The sequence below is a fragment of the Trachemys scripta genome, chromosome 8, assembly GCF_013100865.1.
Source record: "Trachemys scripta elegans isolate TJP31775 chromosome 8, CAS_Tse_1.0, whole genome shotgun sequence".
Taxonomy (NCBI): Eukaryota; Metazoa; Chordata; order Testudines; family Emydidae; genus Trachemys; species Trachemys scripta.
In genome coordinates this window covers 46,897,242-46,912,563 of record NC_048305.1, presented here as the reverse complement: position 1 = coordinate 46,912,563, position 15,322 = coordinate 46,897,242, and the positions used below count along the sequence as shown (strand labels likewise).

The window sequence follows — 15,322 nt, the reverse complement described above, 5'->3', positions numbered from 1 at the left end:
AGTGTGAATGTTGGAGATCCAGGTTGGGAACTAGGGTTCAAGAATTCCTAACCTGGGATTACAAATAAGTGTAGGTGCTCAAGTCCTAGGTTAACAAACCCAGGGTCTGCTAACTTGAGTTCTACTAACTCTGGGTTTACACTGCAGTGTAGACAGACCCTGAGACCACATGTAGCTTTATCATCACAACTTTTCCTAGCCTCATGAGTATATTAAATACAAATTTATATTTTTCCATAATTTCCCCCACTAGATCCAGAAAGTTGTGCATGGAACTGCAAGCAAGTTGAAATGTTTACAGCCAATTTTTGCCAGTCACCGAAGATCCATTTTCTTCATTGACTAGTAAGTGTAATAGTAAGCAGTCACCTTTGTAATGTACACTGATGAGATGCAGGCACCCCAGTTCTTTTAATTCCCCTGATTACATCTTTTCAAAACTTCATTGGTCTTTACATTGAGGAATTTTTCCTTTACAGTTTTCCAGAAATCAGAGGTAACACATCTTCCCTATCAATTTCCTTTCAAGTCCTATATGTTCTGAACTACATGCAAATCTGAGAATTGGTGTAATTGCCTCCACATGGGGAGCAGGGCTGGCCTTACCATGAGGCGAACTGATACCATGAGGCGAACTGAGGTGGCCGCCTCAGGTGCCAGACTGTGGGGGGGCACCACTAGGACTCAGAGTGTAGAAAATTGTGTCTGCTACTGGTGCATATGTATTAAGAACATAAGAACATAAGAATGGCCATACTGGGTCAGACCAAAGGTCCATCCAACCCAGTAGCCTGTCTACCGACAGTGACCAATGCCTGGTGCCCCAGAGAGAGTGAACCTAACAGGTAATGATCAAGTGATCTCTCTCCTGCCATCCATCTCCACCCTCTGACAAACAGAGGCTAAGGACACCATTCCTTACCCATCCTGGCTAATAGCCATTAATGGACTTAACCTCCACGAATGTGTCTAGTTCTCTTTTAAACCCTGTTATAGTTCTAGCCTTCACAACCTCCTCAGGCCAGGAGTTCCACAGGTTGACTGTACTCTGTGTGACGAAGAACTTCCTTTTATTTGTTTTAAACCTGCTGCCCATTAATTTCATTTGGTGGCCCCTAGTTCTTATATTATGGGAACAAGTAAATAACTTTTCCTTATTCACTTTCTCCACACCACTCATGATTTTATATACCTCTATCATATCCCCCCTTAGTCTCCTCTTTTCCAAGCTGAAAAGTCCTAGCCTCTTTAATCTCTCCTCATATGGGACCTGTTCCAAACCCCTAATCATTTTAGTTGCTTTTCTCTGAACCTTTTCTAATGCCAGTATATCTTTTTTGAGATGAGGAGACCACATCTGTACGCACTATTCAAGATGTGGGCGTACCATGGATTTATATAATGGCAATAAGATGTTCTCTGTCTTATTCTCTATCCCTTTTTTAATGATTCCTAACATACTGTTTGCTTTTTTTTGACTGCTGCTGCACACTGCAGTGGATGTCTTCAGAGAACTATCCACGATGACTCCAAGATCTCTTTTCTGATTAGTTGTAGCTAAATTAGCCCCCATCATATTGTATGTATAGTTGGGGTTATTTTTTCTAATGTGCATTACTTTACATTTATCCACATTAAATTTCATTTGCCATTTTGTTGCCAATCACTTAGTTGTGTGAGATCTTTTTGAAGTTCTTCACAGTCTGCTTTGGTCTTAACTATCTTGAGCAGTTTAGTATCATCTGCAAACTTTGCCACCTCACTGTTTACCCCTTTCTCCAGATCATTTATGAATAAGTTGAATAGGATTGGTCCTAGGACTGACCCTTGGGGAACACCACTAGTTATCCCTCTCCATTCTGAAACTTTACCATTTATTCCTACCCTTTGTTCCCTGTCTTTTAACCGGTTCTCAATCCATGAAAGGATCTTCCCTCTTATCCCATGACAACTTAATTTACGTCAGAGCCTTTGCTGAGGGACCTTGTCAAAGGCTTTCTGGAAATCTAAGTACACTATGTCCACTGGATCCCCCTTGTCCACATGTTTGTTGACCCCTTCAAAGAACTCTAATAGATTAGTAAAACATGATTTCCCTTTACAGAAACCTGTTGACTTTTGCCCAACAAATTATGTTCTTTTATGTGTCTGACAATTTTATTCTTTACTATTGTTTCAACTAATTTGCCCAGTACTGACGTTAGACTTACCTGAAGGTAATTGCCAGGATCACCTCTAGATCTACAATATGGCGTTACATTTGCTATCTTCCAGTCATTGGGTACAGAAGCCTATTTAAAGGACAGGTTACAAACCTTAGTTAATAGTTCCGCAACTTCACATTTGAGTTCTTTCAGAACTCTTGGGTGAATGCCATTTGGTCCCAGTGACTTGTTACTGTTAAGTTTATCAATTAATTCCAAAACCTCCTCTAGTGACACTTCAATCTGTGACAATTCCTCGGATTTGTCACCTACAAAGGACAGCTCAGTTTTGGAAATCTCCCTAACATCCTCAGCTGTGATGGCTGAAGCAAAGAATTCATTTAGTTTCTCTGCAATGACTTTATCGTCTTTAAGTGCTCCTTTTGTATCTCGATCATCCAGGGGTCCCACTGGTTGTTTAGCTTCCTGCTTCTGATGTACTTAAAAAACATTTTGTTATTACCTTTTGAGTTTTTGGCTAGCTGTTCTTCAAACTCCTTTTTGGTTTTTCTTATTACATTTTTACACTTAATTTGGCAGTGTTTATGCTCCTTTCTATTTATCTCAGTAGGATTTGACTTTCACTTTTTAAAAGATGCCTTTTTATTGTTCACTGCTTCTTTTACGTGGTTAAGCCACGGTGGCTCTTTTTTAGTTCTTTTACTGTGTTTTTTAATTTGGGGTATACATTTAAGTTGGGCCTTTATTATAGTGTCTTTGAAAAGTGTCCATGCAGCTTGCAGGAATTTCACTCTAGTCACTGCACAGAGAGTTTAGACGGACAGAGATGGTGGAGTGCTGGGCTGGAGGAATGAGGGCACAAAAGACATAAGGGGAAGTTACTCACCTTGCAGTAACTGAAGTTCTTTGAGATATGTGTCCCTGTTGGTGCTCCACTTTAGGTGTCAGTGCGTCCCGGAGCCATTGATCAGAGATTTTCGGTAGCAGTGCCTGGTCGTGACGCAGGAGCTCAGTTGGTATCTCCCGTCTTGTTGGAATCTTCCTGAGGGCCTGCGTCCCACACCCTCCTCAGTTCCTTCTCTACCGTGGAGCAATTATACTAGTACTCCAAAGTAGAGGGGAGGAGGGTGGGGAGTGGAGCACCCACAGGGACACACATCTTGAAGAACTTCAGTTACTGCAAAATGAGTAAATTCACCTTCTTCGAGTGCTGTCCCTGTGGGTGCTCCATTGTAGGTGAATGTGTAGCAGTTCCCACTATGGTTGGTGGGACTTTGGAGATGTGGCAGTGAGTACTGTATGGCCTACAATGGTGTCTGCCATGGTATCTTGTGTGATAGCACAGTGTTTGGCAAACGTGTGTTCAGAGGACCATGTAGCCGCTTTACAGATGTCAGAAATGGGTATGTTATGTAGGAAGGCAACGGATGTCGACATAGCTCAAGTGGAATGAGTTCTAATGCCTTCGGGCAGTTGAATATTTTGAATACAGTAAGAGGATCTCATGCAGTCAGAGTTCCACTCGAACAGATGTTGTTTAGAGATAGCCATACCTTTTGATCTTTTGGTGTTGGAGACAAAGAGTCGTGGAGATTTACGAAATGGCTTAGTCCTATCTAAGTAAAAAGTGATTGCTCGCCTGACATTGAGAGTATGCAGGGTTGCCTTGTGTGGAGTCTTGTGAGGTTTGGGATAGAAAGTAGGTAAGTATATAGGTTGGTTAAGGTGGAAGGTGGATGCCACTTTAGGGAGAAATTTAGGATGTGGTCTCAGAGTGACTTTGTCTTTGGCGAAGATTGTGTGGGGAGGATGGGCCACCAGGGTGCTTATTTCACCTACTCTCCTTGCTGATGTTATTGCAACTAAGAAAGCTACCTTCATGGACATATGGAGAAGAGAGGAGGTAGCCAAGGGCTTGAATGGAGGTTTCATGAGAGCATGAAGAACGAGGTTAAGATTCCATGTAGCCGCCGATGGGTAAATTTCAGGGTAGAGATTTTGCAGGCCCGTGAGAAATTGTTTTATGGTGGGGTGAGTAAAGAGTGAATAAGCTTCTAACAGGTCATAGAAGGTGGTAAGCGCCGCCAGGTGCACTTTAATGGAGCTGAGCGAAAGTCCGTCCTGTTTTAGTTTCAGGAGGTAGTCTAGAATGTTCGGGAAGGTCACTGTATTGGGCGTTAAGTGATTACGTGAGCACCAGAGGGCGAAACACTTGCACTTCTGCAGGTAGGTTTTACGAGTGGAGACTTTTCTACTGTGCAGGAGGACATATCGGACTTGCTCAGAACAGGCTAGTTCATGGGTTTGGAACCATGAAGAAACCAGGCTGTCAGGTGGTGCTTTTGGAGCTGGGTGAAGAACCTGTCTGTTGTCCTGGGGAAGAGATATGGCCTGTTGGGAGAACCTGTGGGTGACAGGAGGACATGCGGAGTAGGTAAGGATACCACGTCTGCCTCGGCCAAGCCGGGGCAATAAGGATGACCCGGGCCTTGTCATCTATGATCTTCCGAAGACCCCTGTGTAACAGAGGGATTGGTGGGAAGGCATACAGGAGAGAGTTGTTCCACAGGATGAGGAATACATCTCCTAGGGATGCAGTCCCGAGTCCCGCTCTGGAGCAAAACAGGCGACATTTTTGATTCTGGGTTGTAGCAAAGAGATCTATTGACGGGGTGCCCCACAGGGAGAAGAGCTGCCCTTATCTGTTGATGTAGTACATACATGCTATCTTGTTTGTTAAGACCCGAACAGATTTGTTCTTTATGAGGGGAAGAAAGTGAAGGCATGCTCGCCTCACTGGTCTGAGGTCTAAGAAATTTATGTGTGGGTGCATCTCTGATGTGGACCACCAGCCTTGTGCCCTGTGTCCCCTGAGATGCGCTCCCAAACCAATTAGGGAAGTGTCCATGGTGAGCATGAGTGTTGGGGATCGTTGCTGGAAGGAAACCCCCCGTGCAGAGGTTTTCTAGTCTTGTCCACCAATGAAGGGAAGCTATAACATTGGGAGGAGGAGTTAGCAGAGTCACTAAGGTGTGTCTGTTGGGTTTGAAATTGGAATTGCACCAGCCCTGAAGACAACTCATGTGCAGCCTGGCGTATTGGACCATGAAGGTGGTGGCTGCCATGTGACCAAGGAGCTGTAGACAGATTCTTGCCTATGTCCTGGGACGAATAGAGAGTGTGAGTATGAGCTGTGTGATAGCGAGGAATCTGTGATATGGGAGCGAGGCCCTGCTCTGGATTGAATCAAGATGAGCTCTGATGAACTCGATATGTTGTGCAGGTGTCAGGGTGGATTTTTGGATGTTTGTTTGCAGGCCTAGGCTGAGAAAGAGGGAGATGGCTAAACAGGTAGCTTGAAGTGTCTCGCCATAGGAGTTGCCCTTGATGAGGCAATTGTCCAGGTAGGGGAAAAGCGTGATTCCATGTTTGTGGAGGTAAGTCACGACCACGGCTAGAGTTTTGGAAAAGACTTTCGGTGCTGTGGAGAGGTCGAAAGGAAGAACTCTGTATTGAAAATGGTCGTGACCGATTGTGAATCGTAGGAAGTGTCTGTGAGCTGGATGAATTGATATATGAAAATAAGCATGCTGTAGGTCGAGGGCTGTAAACCCTTGATCCAGTGCAGGAATTATTGCGCCCAGTGTGACCATCTTGAATTTTTGTATCCTCACAAATTTGTTCAGTTGGCGTAGGTCTAGTATAGACCTCCATCCCCCAGTTTTTTTCTGGGTCAGGATGTAATGGGAGTAGAACCCTTTCCCTCAATGTTGCGTTGGCACAGGTTCCACTGCGCCTAGATGGAGAAGGTGAGCCACTTCTACGTGAAGAAGGTGCTTGTGAGAGGGGTCCCTGAAGAGGGACGGGGAAGGATGGATAGGATATGAATGGGATAGAGTAACTGGACTGAACTGTTTCGAGGACCTATCGGTCCTGTCTAATTCGCTGCCAGGCATGTTGGAAACTCTGGAGGCGGTGGGAAAGTGGGCAAGTAGGCTGTGGAATCAAGGAGTGGTCATGCAGACCCTCAACCAATGTTTCACAATTGTTGTTTATTCCCGGATGGGTGGGAGGTGGTTGCTTGAGTTTGATTTTGTCTGCGCTTTGGGGGTCTAGCGCGATTCCTATTTACCTCATATGGATTGGGTTGAGGCCGACAATATTGTTGTGTGCGTGGTCTTTAGTAGGGTTGGTATAGTTGTCTCATGGGAAGAGATGGGTGAATGCCCAGGATGTGCAGTGTCGCTGTAGAATCTTTCATGGTGTGAAGTAGTTCATTGTTTTTTTGGAAAATAGTTTGTCTTTATCAAAGGGGAGGTCCTCCACTTTGGTCTGCAGATCTTTAGGGATGCCAGATGCAGAAAGGCATGAAGATCTGCGCATAACCACAGCAGTTGCAGTAGTACGGGCTGCTGAGTCCGCCGTGTCTAAAGAGACTTGTAGGACCGTTCTGGAAATCAATTGGCCCTCGCTCAGAATTGATTTAAAGTCTGCTCTCCTATCCTCTGGAATGTAAGAGGCAAATTCAAAAAGTTTATTGTAGTTATCAAAGTCGTAGCTGGCGAGGAGTGCAGACCTGGAACAACGCTTCCTCAGCTCTCGTCCACTCATGCCCCTTCTCTACCTACGCTATATTGATGACATCTTCATCATCTGGACCCATGGGAAGGAGACCCTGGAAGAATTCCACCATGATTTCAACAGCTTCCACCCCACCATCAACCTCAGCCTGGACCAATCTACACGGGAGGTCCACTTCCTAGACACCACCGTACAAATAAGCGATGGCCACATTAACACTACCCTATACCGAAAACCCACCGACCGCTACGCCTACCTTCATGCCTCCAGCTTCCACCCCGGTCACACCATACGATCTATCGTCTACAGCCAAGCACTGAGGTACAATCGCATCTGCTCCAACCCCTCAGACAGAGACCAACACCTACAAGATCTTCACCAAGCATTCTCAAAATTACGATACCCACACAAGGAAATAAAGAAACAAATCAACAGAGCCAGAGGTGTACCCAGAAGCCTCCTGCTACAAGACAGGCCCAAAAAAGAAACCAACAGAACTCCACTGGCCATCACCTACAGTCCTCAGCTTAAACCTCTCCAACGCATCATCAGTGATCTACAACCCATCCTGGACAATGATCCCTCACTTTCACAGACCTTGGGAAGCAGGCCAGTCCTCGCCCACAGACAACCTGCCAACCTTAAGCATATTCTCACCAGCAACCACGCACCGCACCATAACAGCTCTAACTCAGGAACCAACCCATGCAGCAAACCTCGATGCCAACTCTGCCCACATATCTACACCAGCAACACCATCACAGGACCTAACCAGATCAGCTACAACATCACCGGCTCATTCACCTGCACATCCACCAATGTTATATATGCCATCATATGCCAGCAATGCCCCTCTGCTATGTACATTGGCCAAACTGGACAGTCACTACGCAAGAGGATAAATGGACACAAATCAGATATCAGGAATGGCAATATACAAAAACCTGTAGGAGAACACTTCAACCTCCCTGGCCACACAATAGCAGATGTAAAGGTAGCCATCTTACAGCAAAAAAAACTTCAGGACCAGACTCCAAAGAGAAACTGCTGAGCTCCAGTTCATTTGCAAATTTGACACCATCAGATCAGGATTAAACAAAGACTGTGAATGGCTATCCAACCACAGAAGCAGTTTCTCCTCCCTTGGTGTTCACACCTCAACTGCTAGCAGAGCACCTCACCCTCCCTGATTGAACTAACCTCGTTATTTCCATACTGATTTATACCTGCCTCTGGAGATTTCCATTACTTGCATCTGAAGAAGTGAGGTTCTTACCCACGAAAGCTTATGCTCCCAATACTTCTGTTAGTCTTAAAGGTGCCACAGGACCCTCTGTTACTTTTTACAGATTCAGACTAACACGGCTACCCCTCTGATACTTGAGGAGTGCAGAGTAGTTTGCAATCCTGAACTGTAGAGTAAAGGATGTGTAAACCTTGCGACCCAAAACATCAAGGCGTTTAAGGTCCTTGTCTTGTGGGGTGGGCCAATATTGTGGCTGTTTCGTCCTTTGTGACTGCATTGATGACAAGAGAGTTCAGCTTTGGGTGAGAAAATAGGAAGTCAGCATCCTTAGCAGGAACATAGTATTTACATTCAGTCTTTCTGCAGGTTGGTAATAAAGAAGCTGGAGTTTGCCAGAGAGTGTCACCTGGTTCCAGGAGTGCTTCATTTATAGGGAGCACGATCTTTGAGGGTGCAGAGGGTTGAAGGATTCTGAGGAGTTTGTATTGTGTGTGTGAAGGATGTGGAAAAATTGGAAAGAGTCCAGCGGAGGGCAACAAAAATGATTAGGGGTCTGGAGCACATGACTTATGAGGAGAGGCTGAGAGAACTGGGATTGTTTAGTCTCCAGAAGAGAAGAATGAGGGGGGATTTGATAGCAGCCTTCAACTACCTGAAGGGGGGTTCCAAAGAGGATGGAGCTCGGCTGTTCTCAGTGGTGGCAGATGACAGAACAAGGAGCAATGGTCTCAAGTTGCAGTGGGGGAGGTCCAGGTTGGATATCAGGAAAAACTATTTCACTAGGAGGGTGGTGAAACACTGGAATGCGTTACCTAGGGAGGTGGTGGAGTCTCCTTCCTTGGAGGTTTTTAAGGCCCGGCTTGACAAAGCCCTGGCTGGGATGATTTAGCTGGGAATTGGTCCTGCTTTGAGCAGGGGGTTGGACTAGATGACCTCTTGAGGTCCCTTCCAACTCTGATATTCTATGATTCTATGATTCTATGTGTCTCCTGAACCTCTTCTAGGGGGATGTCTTGACTGAGTGCCACCCTTTTGAAAAGCTCTTGAAATTGTTTACAGTCGTCCATGTTCTGTGGAGGTGAGGGGGAGAGGGCTCCGTCTGGAGCAAATGGAGAATTAGGGTTCGGTGAGTCAGGATATGGTTTCGTAGCTCATGCTCTCAGGAGAGGGTTCAGGTACTCTAGACATGGACGGAGCTGGAGATCGAGGCACAGAAACAGGTGGTGGTTTCATGGAAGAGGTCTGAGGATAAGTGGTAGGAGGATGTGACCAAGGGTACCACTGAGGCCAAGGCATAGGGTAGGACAACCCAGATGCCGCCCACGGGGGGGGGGGGGGGGGGCAAAGCAGGGAAACTGAGGCTGGTGGCTGTGGACTGTAGTCTGAGATGGAAGAGGTTCCAGTGGAGGAGGAGAGGCAGGTGGGGAGAAGTTCGCCTGCTGCTGTGTATTGGGTTCGCTGTCAGTGAAGGTACCCAGTTCAGGTGGTGAAAACGGCTGTTTGAAGAGTGAGCCCTGTGCTTCCAGAAGCGGAGAGATAGGCTCAGGTGGCACTGAGAGGTTACATTCAGTGAGGAACTGTTGCTCCTGCTCCATGGGCTGTGCTGAGCCTGGACAAAGTAATTAATGGATTAACTTGTCAATCCTTCGAAAATTCATTCTGTACTCAAAGAGTAACTGGGGTATGTTTGAGGAGGACACACTGCACTATTCATCCATAACAAACAATTTTTGATCCTCCTATTTTAATTGCAAAATTCAACTCAGCTTTAACTTTAGAGTTGTTAAGATATCCTCATAATGAACATCTCTTTAATATATTTACAATGCATGACCCCCAGGAGAGTGTGAGGATGATGTGGGTGAAATGCTGAGTAAATTTCTGTATATTTCAAAAATATAATCATTGGCTAAGATTTTCCAAGTTTCCTAGGAGATTTAGACACCCAATTCCCATTTAAATTAACAGGAGTTTTGCACCTAAATCCACTAGCTGGTTTTGAATATCTCCGCCACTCATGTTAAAATCCTCTAGAAATGTAATAGAGATAGAGAATGTTTTTTTTAGTAAAGTGCCACTTCCATCTATTTTGGTTCTCATTCCATGCCTGTCACCATGGTATCTGAGAACCTAAGGGAGTCAGTAAATGATATGTTTCTTTCTTTTCATTTCTGGAAGACACAACTCAGCTTTACTACTGTATGGAAGGTGGATGTGGGGGGACAATGTAAAGCTCGCTATGGTCAAACAAAACAAACACAGCCATGAGAACAGAAAAGCTGTAAGGAATCAGTTCACCCACATGCTAAGATTAGTTGAGTGTGAATTTTTTATTTTCTCTTGATATCCTGAAATTGTGCATTAATCTGAATTAAAATCTAAGGTGTTGGTGTGTGTCTGGGAGAGGAAGGCATATGGGTGTGTATTTGTGAGTTTTGGCATCATGGATATACTTTTTCCTGGTGAATTTTTCACTTTCTTATTAGCAGATATCCTCTTAGCTACGTCACTGGAATTTCTAGGAAGTAGGAGCTGATAGAATAAAAAGGCTGCGAGCTGAAGGCAAAGGGTACACACTGACTGGCAGCTCTCCACTGAGTCTTAGCATAAGAACCACTGCCGTGACTTAGCAAAGGAAAACAGTCGCTGAAGACACATCTTTACCAGGCTGCTACGTAGCACCAGGCATCACAGCCACAATCTGTAAGTATAATAGCCTTTCAAGTAGTTTTAGTTTTGTTGTATTTCATATCCATGCTTGGCAGAATTCAATTTTTATTTTTGTATAATTTTGATGAATAAAAAGTTTAGTTTATTTTTAAGCATTTTAAAGATTTTTTTATTGATTTAAATTTTCACACTTGTGCAAAATTATGTCTTTTAAGCATTTTTAAAATTTTTTTATCCATTTAAATTTTCACAGTTGTGGGAAATTATGGAGAATCAGAAAGTGTGTATGTGTGTCTGTGTGAGTCAGACAATAATTATTTCATGACAATAGACATTGAGATTCAAAAAGTTAAAGCTTTATAACAGTTAAAACACAAACTGTCAATATCTTGTGTCACAATATACAAAATAAATACCCTTAAATCAAACTCTAAGTTCTCAAGCAGCATTTTTCTTACTTGAAATCAATGTTTATCGACTTTTACTGATAAAAATCGAATCCTTCCAAAGGTATTCATATCTTAGCTGAGTTCATTGTCAGTGATCTCAGCTCAGAGCTGTCAGATTAAGTCAGATCTGAAGTAACGCTACACAAATGTCCTGTGCAAGTTACTTTAATTTCCAGTCTGCCTCACCATTAAGATCTGCTTTAGACAACACACTAGCCCAGTGGAGAGTCTTGCTGTTTAACCCCGTAAAGTGATTTGTGAAAATAGCATATAGGAAAGATGATATAGACAATAACGTTGTATGATTTTATTGTATTGCAATAAATTAATATTAGTGCTTAAACCATGTGCTGTAATCCTGCATGTTTGTTTTTTGCAGCCATCTCTTCAAAGAGCAAAGTGAAGAGAAGTTCTCCAGAAACATGATTGGCCTGTGGTTCCTCTCTGTTCTCACTTACAGTACGTGAGTGTGTATATGAGTGGAAAACAAGTTAGACTGGAAGTAATAGCACTGCTGTTTTCTCGCAGCTTCCTTCTGAAGTAAATGGGGGTGCAGTAGCTGGGTTAAGATTTAGGGCAGATTTGCACAAAAAGCATTAGATGGCATGGCATGCTTCCTCTCTTAACTGCCAAAGCCAAAAGTGGCCCTTATGTGGGGCTGTGCAGCATACCCACCCAGTGTGGGCAATGACTGGACACATCTTTGACAAACTGGAGCCCCTACATTTGATATTGACATGTCTGATTGGGAGACTATTGTAACTTTGTATAAAGCAAATGCAGCCACTACCTACACAGGCTCAAATACCTGCACATATACAATATCCACTGAGATCTAGATATAGCCTTCTTTAGAAAAAAAGCAATCAGGTCTAGGTTGCTGTAGAAGTTATATCCAAAACGTAGCATGCAGGTGGGATCCCTAATTCAAAAATGTTATTTCTGTTAGCTCTTGGAAGAGCATTTTGACACTGACATCTTGTGTGTTTGGGCTAAATTTCTGTGCTGTTTTCATTCCTCTCTCTCTCTCTGTAACTTTCTGGGATTTTTCTGTACTTTTAAATATCTCTGTGCTATATACTGCAGTTCTAGCTGCTGAAGTTCTTTTTCTGATCAGTTCTCTCAAAGAGATAGATTCTAATTCTTCCTGGAAATGCTCTTTGTAAAGCAGAATAATATAAAGAGATAAACATGGCCTTTGATAACAGAACAGGAAGCACAGGTAAAAGGATACCAACTTCTCTGCATCTTCTCTTTCTAGGACTTATGGTGCTTGAGGAGGGCAATTGCTGGACATACCACTATTCAGAAAAAAATATGACCTATAAGCTTGCGGAGAAATGGTGTAGGAAACACTATACAAATATGGTTGCCATTCAGAATAAGAAGGAAATTGCCCATCTGAATACATTTTTACCCTTCAATCCAACTTATTACTGGATTGGAATCAGAAAGATTGATAATGAGTGGACCTGGGTTGGAACAAGAAAACGGCTGACTGAAGAGGCTAAAAACTGGGCTCAGGGTGAACCAAACAACAGAAAGAATGACGAGGACTGTGTGGAAATCTACATCAAAAGAGACAGGGATGCAGGCAAATGGAATGATGAAAGATGCAGCAAACAGAAGGTTGCCTTGTGCTACGCAGGTACAGAATGCAATCAATCCCAAAGAGCCTATATAATAATAAGAAAATGGACGTTTATTAGCTAACCTATATATATGCATTAATCATTAATCAAAGCACTGCAATGACTTTAAACAGATTAGCTAGTAAAGGGGATAGATTGTTTTATAACCATGCTGAATTTCCTTCTAGCTTCCTGTAACCAGTCTTCCTGCAGTGGCCATGGTGAATGCCTGGAGACCATTAACAATCATACCTGCCTCTGTGATGCTGGATTCTATGGGCCTGAATGCCAGCATGGTAAGATTATTTCTTAATGCCTTCCAAACAGGGAGATGTGCATGTCAGCTAGTTTTCAGTAGGTCTAGCTAGTTTGATTATTTCATTTGCTGTTGAGAAAGTGGTACTGACTGTAGGCCTGCTTGTGTCCCTTTGTAGTTGTGACTTGCAACCAATTAAAAGAACCCGATCAAGGGACACTGGAGTGCAGCCATCCACTGCAGACCTACAGCTACAACTCATCCTGTGAGGTTCAGTGTGCAGAAGGCTATGAATCAACTGGGTTTGAACCAGTCTGGTGTACCTCTTCCGGAAACTGGTCTGCACCCACTCCAGCATGTACAGGTAAATTCTCAAGGAACTGTAGGTCAGATCTCAACTGGCATGAATCCTTATGGATCTGTTGACTTCAATGCAGCTTTGCCCCTTTACAGCAATGGAGGCTCTAGCCCACTATTTTAATATTAAATTCTTAAAGTGAATTGGGTTTCAGATTGATAGATCTGTGGCCTACAGGCCTGCCTTTGTCCCAGAAGAAGTACAGGTCAGGGAGAGGCATTGACTTAACCCTGCCCTAGATAGCTCTACACTGTCTCTGCCCCGGTCACTTTCTTAACCTGCAGGGAGATAGCTTCACTCTCTAATGCCNCCTAAAAATGTGCCACCCCAAGCACCAGCTTGTTTTGCTGGTGCCTAGAGCCGGCCCTGGAGGTAAATTCTCAAGGAACTGTAGGTCAGATCTCAACTGGCATAAATCCTTACGGCTCTGTTGACTTCAATGCAGCTTTGCCCCTTTACAGCAATGGAGGCTCTGGCCCACTATTTTAAAATTAAATTCTTAAAGTGAATTGGGTTTCAGAGTGACAGATCTGGAGCCTACAGGCCTCTCTTTGTCCCAGAAGAAGTACAGTTCAGGGAGGGACATTCCCTTAACCCTGCCCTAGATAGCTCTACACTGTCTCTGCCCCGGTCACTTTCTTAACCTGCAGGGAGATAGCTTCGCTCTCTAATGCCCAGCTCCCGCCATGCAGAAGAAAAGTTTTTCTTTTAGTTTGCTCCAAACTAAGCTCCACGCTATTCCATGTGATTTGCAGTTGTGCAGTGTGATGGCTTAAAGGCTCCAGCTCATGGCTCCCTGACATGCTCTCCGGCTTTTGGGAACTTGCTGTGGAATTCAACCTGTGAGTTTGCCTGTGAAGAAGGGTTTGTATTGAAGGGATCAGACAGGCTGCAGTGTGGCGCTTCTGGAAAGTGGGATGGAGAACAGCCGGAATGCGAAAGTACCTAAGATTAAGCAATTCCTATCAAGTGCTTCGAGTGCAGAAGCTTTGCAAAGCCAATCAGCTAGATAGAGTGATAATATAAGCTCTTGATTTTCACGTAGCACCTTTTTTCAGAAAGGCTGAACTCTAAGGTGCTTCATAGAAAGATCACTGAAAGATCATTTGTTTCAGATCTGAAATGCATGTTGATTTGGAGTGGGGTCTGATGCACATCTGTCAGTACCAGAAATGGGGCATAATTTAGAACGTTTTTTAGAGACACTATATACATCTTACAAGAATAGATTTGTATTTTGGTTACATGTTATGAAATACTGAGACATCCCGAAATCCCGTGTTCAGTCCCCTGAGACACCCAGATCCCACTCCTCCTAGTCACTTTCTTAGCCTGCAGGGAGATAGCTTCGCTCTCTAACGCCCAGCTCCCATCAATGTATATTCTGTTACCATGCAGAAGAAATTTTTTTCTTTTACTTTGTTCCAAACTAAGCTCCATGCTATTCCATGTGATTTGCAGTTGTGCAGTGTGATGGCTTCATAGGCTTGCGCATGGGGTGTGCTGGGTGTGCACAGGCACACCCTAATGCAGGGGTGGGCAAATGGCTCCACTCTCCCGGTGCAGCAAGCCCCGGCCCCTCTCCTGCCTTCCCGGGCCAGCCCCCGCCTGCCACCTCCCCCCCCGCCCGCGGGTCTCCCCCAACCCCATCCCAGAGCATCCCTGCCTGAAAGAAAACGGCACGGGCCTATCCCATGCCTGCTTGTGCTGCACATTCCTGCTCAATGGCTGTCTGCTGCCCCAGGGTCCTAGTGCCCCCCATCCCCTAATGGCAGGGCAGGCTGCCCTTACCCTGCCCTTCTGCCCTAGCCCTGAGCCTCTCCAATGCCCCAAACCTCTCATCCTCAGCCCCATCCCTCATCCCCCCCGCACCCTAATCCTCTGCCCCAGCCCTGAGCCCCCCCAAGATCTGGCCAGAGCCCTCATCCCCCTGCACCCTAATCCTCTGCTCCAGCCCTGAGCCCCC

The 15,322-nt window shown here is 44.6% G+C and overlaps 1 protein-coding gene across 1 annotated transcript in view; it reads left to right on the top strand.

Annotated features, from left to right (window-relative positions):
- Nucleotides 1-253: 253 nt before the first annotated feature.
- LOC117881579 (E-selectin-like) overlaps nucleotides 254-15,322 on the top strand; it is an 18,350-nt gene continuing 3,281 nt past the window's right edge. Inside the window, exons 1-7 of the mRNA XM_034778990.1 lie at nucleotides 254-345; nucleotides 10,479-10,695; nucleotides 11,491-11,570; nucleotides 12,373-12,759; nucleotides 12,931-13,038; nucleotides 13,177-13,362; nucleotides 14,112-14,303. Of these exons, the coding sequence (XP_034634881.1) occupies nucleotides 11,534-11,570; nucleotides 12,373-12,759; nucleotides 12,931-13,038; nucleotides 13,177-13,362; nucleotides 14,112-14,303 (910 nt within the window). The 5' untranslated portion in view covers nucleotides 254-345; nucleotides 10,479-10,695; nucleotides 11,491-11,533. The remainder of the gene's footprint in view (nucleotides 346-10,478; nucleotides 10,696-11,490; nucleotides 11,571-12,372; nucleotides 12,760-12,930; nucleotides 13,039-13,176; nucleotides 13,363-14,111; nucleotides 14,304-15,322) is intronic.